General features: G+C 47.2%; 1 protein-coding gene across 2 annotated transcripts in view; it reads right to left on the bottom strand.

The window, feature by feature from the left end:
• Vps33a (VPS33A, CORVET/HOPS core subunit) overlaps positions 1-2656 on the bottom strand; it is a 27163-nt gene that overhangs the window by 13684 nt on the left and 10823 nt on the right. For both annotated transcript variants that reach the window (XR_003378371.1, XM_005344413.3), the window contains exon 7: positions 300-496. Coding sequence is in view for 1 of the 2 variants with exons in the window: in XM_005344413.3 (XP_005344470.1) it covers positions 300-496 (197 nt within the window). In the remaining variant the exon portion in view is untranslated. The remainder of the gene's footprint in view (positions 1-299; positions 497-2656) is intronic.

Genomic DNA, 2656 nt, shown 5'->3' with positions numbered 1-2656 from the left:
CTCTTGTAGACCAGGCTGGTCTCGAACTCACAGAGATCTGCCTGCCTCTGCCTCCCGAGTGCTGGGATTAAAGGCATGCGCCACCATCGCCTGGCAATAGCTGGTAAAATTATGAGCACATCAAGGAATTATTTTTAAATAAATTTTCTTATGCTTTGTTAGTTTAGTGTATACCTGACTCAGAGACCTAAACATCTCAGGTAAATAGAAGTCTGAGCTGCAAATGCTCCCACTGTGACCAGGACTGCTGTCCCCTCAGCACTCCCAGAGGGCAGGGTGGCAGCCAAGGCTTGCCTCACCTCAAAGGCAGCAGAGATGATCTTCGCCTTCTTGCTGAGCACAGAGCCCACAGCGTTGAAGTTCTTGTCTCGGATCTCAGCATAAAGCTCCTCTGCAGAGTTCAGCTGAAGCTTCTTTGCTTCCGTGGGAAGGTCCTTCCCGCCACCGCCGCCCTGCTTCTTGGGTGTGAATTTCTCTGGCGGTAACTTCACATAACCTGAAGTTGGAGGGAACAACACACTTGAGCGGTTACTGGAAGATCCAAGAGTCAAAAGCCTAGGCCCAAAATGCCACCAGCAACTCACTGCAGAAGAGCAGATGGTTTGTCGTCACAACTGAGTTAGAAGATAAAGGCTCCCCGCTCTGCTTACACTCTCTGTGGCCCAGCTGCTTCAATATCCATACCATGGCTCTAATTGTAATTCTGGACAGCTATAGAAACCATTGCAACAATGTCGAGTTCGTCAAAAGAAATCTCACCAGCGTGGGCATGCCCCAGGTGAATGCTAGCACTTGGAAGGCAAGGGCAGGAAGACTGTGGTGAGGCCAGCCTGCACCACAGATCCATAAAACAGCAGCAGCAAACAAGACAGAAAATTCCAGAGTGTTCACAGGAAATAAGAAAAGGTGGTGAGAATTTTAAAAATTCATTATTTTTATGTGTATATATGTTTTGACTGCATATATATTTGTATGCCATGTGCATGTGGTACCCAAGGAGACAAGAAGGGGACACTATTCATCATTACACCAGATCAGAAGTGGAGTTTAAGGCCAGCAAGATGCTCAGTGATGACCTGAGCTTAGTCCCTGTGGCTCTGGTGGTGGAAGAGAGAATGGATGGTACAGTGCTCCTGCCCCTCATGTATGGAACTGAGGAGCCTGCAGAACTTGATTCCCTTTTCACTCTAAAATGAATTCTGCAAAGACAGATTCTAAGAACCGAATGCCATTGCTGTGGTTTGGGCCACAGGAGGGGCTATGTGTCCTTTGCTCTGTTTTTCCAGTTTTTCCTTAATTAGCATTTTAGTTATAAAAAACTGAGTTCCTACTCTTTCTCTTCTTGGACAGTCCCTACCTGCCTCGTACCTTTTTACACAGCCATCCTAGGCCCACTCAGAGGCCACCCCTGCCCAGACCCTTCCTTGTCCTAAACTCCAGGCTCTCCTTTTGCCATCTTCTGGGTATGCTCTGCGAAGGCTTACCCCTTCTTCTGATTCCCACCTATGATCCAGCATCTTGGAATGAACACTTCTGTCAATTAAGAATGAGGGTAAGATACCATTTTGGGGAACAAGTTAAAAAATACAAGCCATATGACCATATCATTAAGGACCTGGCATCTCTTAGTCTTTTATGGCAATGCCTCTTCATCTCTATCTTCAGCCGTCCACATCCTGCCCCCTTGGCAGCAAGCCTGTTCTCATGATAGAAAGTACAGAACACAAAATTTACCACTTTGGCCACTTTACAGTTAACAATTCACAGGGATTCTGTGCAGAGGTTTATGACCACAGCAGCTGGTTCTAGACTTTCTCACCCCAAAGCAACGAGCAGTTTTACACCCTGCCTCCCAGTCTCTGGACTTTACAACTTTATCCACAGCTCCAGAATGTCAAAAAAGGCCAGGCTGAGACAGACAGCAGCCTGGGTGTATGTGTGTGTCTATCCACTCATGGTAAGGGGCACAACAGACCTTGTCTAAAGGAGCCATTTCCCCTGGACATTGGAAATGAGGTCTAGGGACTGCTAAAACATAGATGTTTTTTAAGACATGGCATGAATCAAGACTATTAATAATTCCTCACATTTGAAACGCTAAAAGAAATATGTTGGCCCAAACCAAGCAAACTACACATGCTGTGACCTCTGGCCTAATCACTCGTTAAGCTCAAACTCCAGCTGATCTTCCAAGACTTCCACCTCATGCCCCCGACCTCCTGAGCAGTTGCTGAGGATCTCACCATCTGTGCACGTCAACTCAAGACAAGTTGGCTGCCCCCAAACAGCGGCATTTACAGTCTGTCCTCTTTTGAACCTCCACCTAAACCTTACTCTTCTTTGCAAACCCAGAGCTCTCCCGATCTTCACCACCCACATGGGGCTAGCTTCAGCTAATGTGAAGCAGGCAAGCCTGAACAAGGATATCTGGTCAGCCCAGAAGTCAGCAGAGTACTCAAATGTCTAACCTCAGGCTCACAAGACGAGTCATCACCTTTTTTTCCAGCTGTGCTCTGACTTCTATGCCAAGGACTTTCTCAATAACCTTTGGGCTGGGTGGTGACACTATCTAGAGACTAAGGCTGGGGTGGTGACACTGTCTATAGACTAAGGCTGGGGTGGTGACAGTGTCTACAGACTAAGGCTGGGGTGGTGA

Source organism: Microtus ochrogaster, chromosome 2 (assembly GCF_000317375.1).
Source record: "Microtus ochrogaster isolate Prairie Vole_2 chromosome 2, MicOch1.0, whole genome shotgun sequence".
Lineage (NCBI taxonomy): Eukaryota > Metazoa > Chordata > Mammalia > Rodentia > Cricetidae > Microtus > Microtus ochrogaster.
The sequence above is the reverse complement of the archived record's forward strand: the minus strand, read 5'-3'. Positions and strand labels throughout refer to the sequence as shown.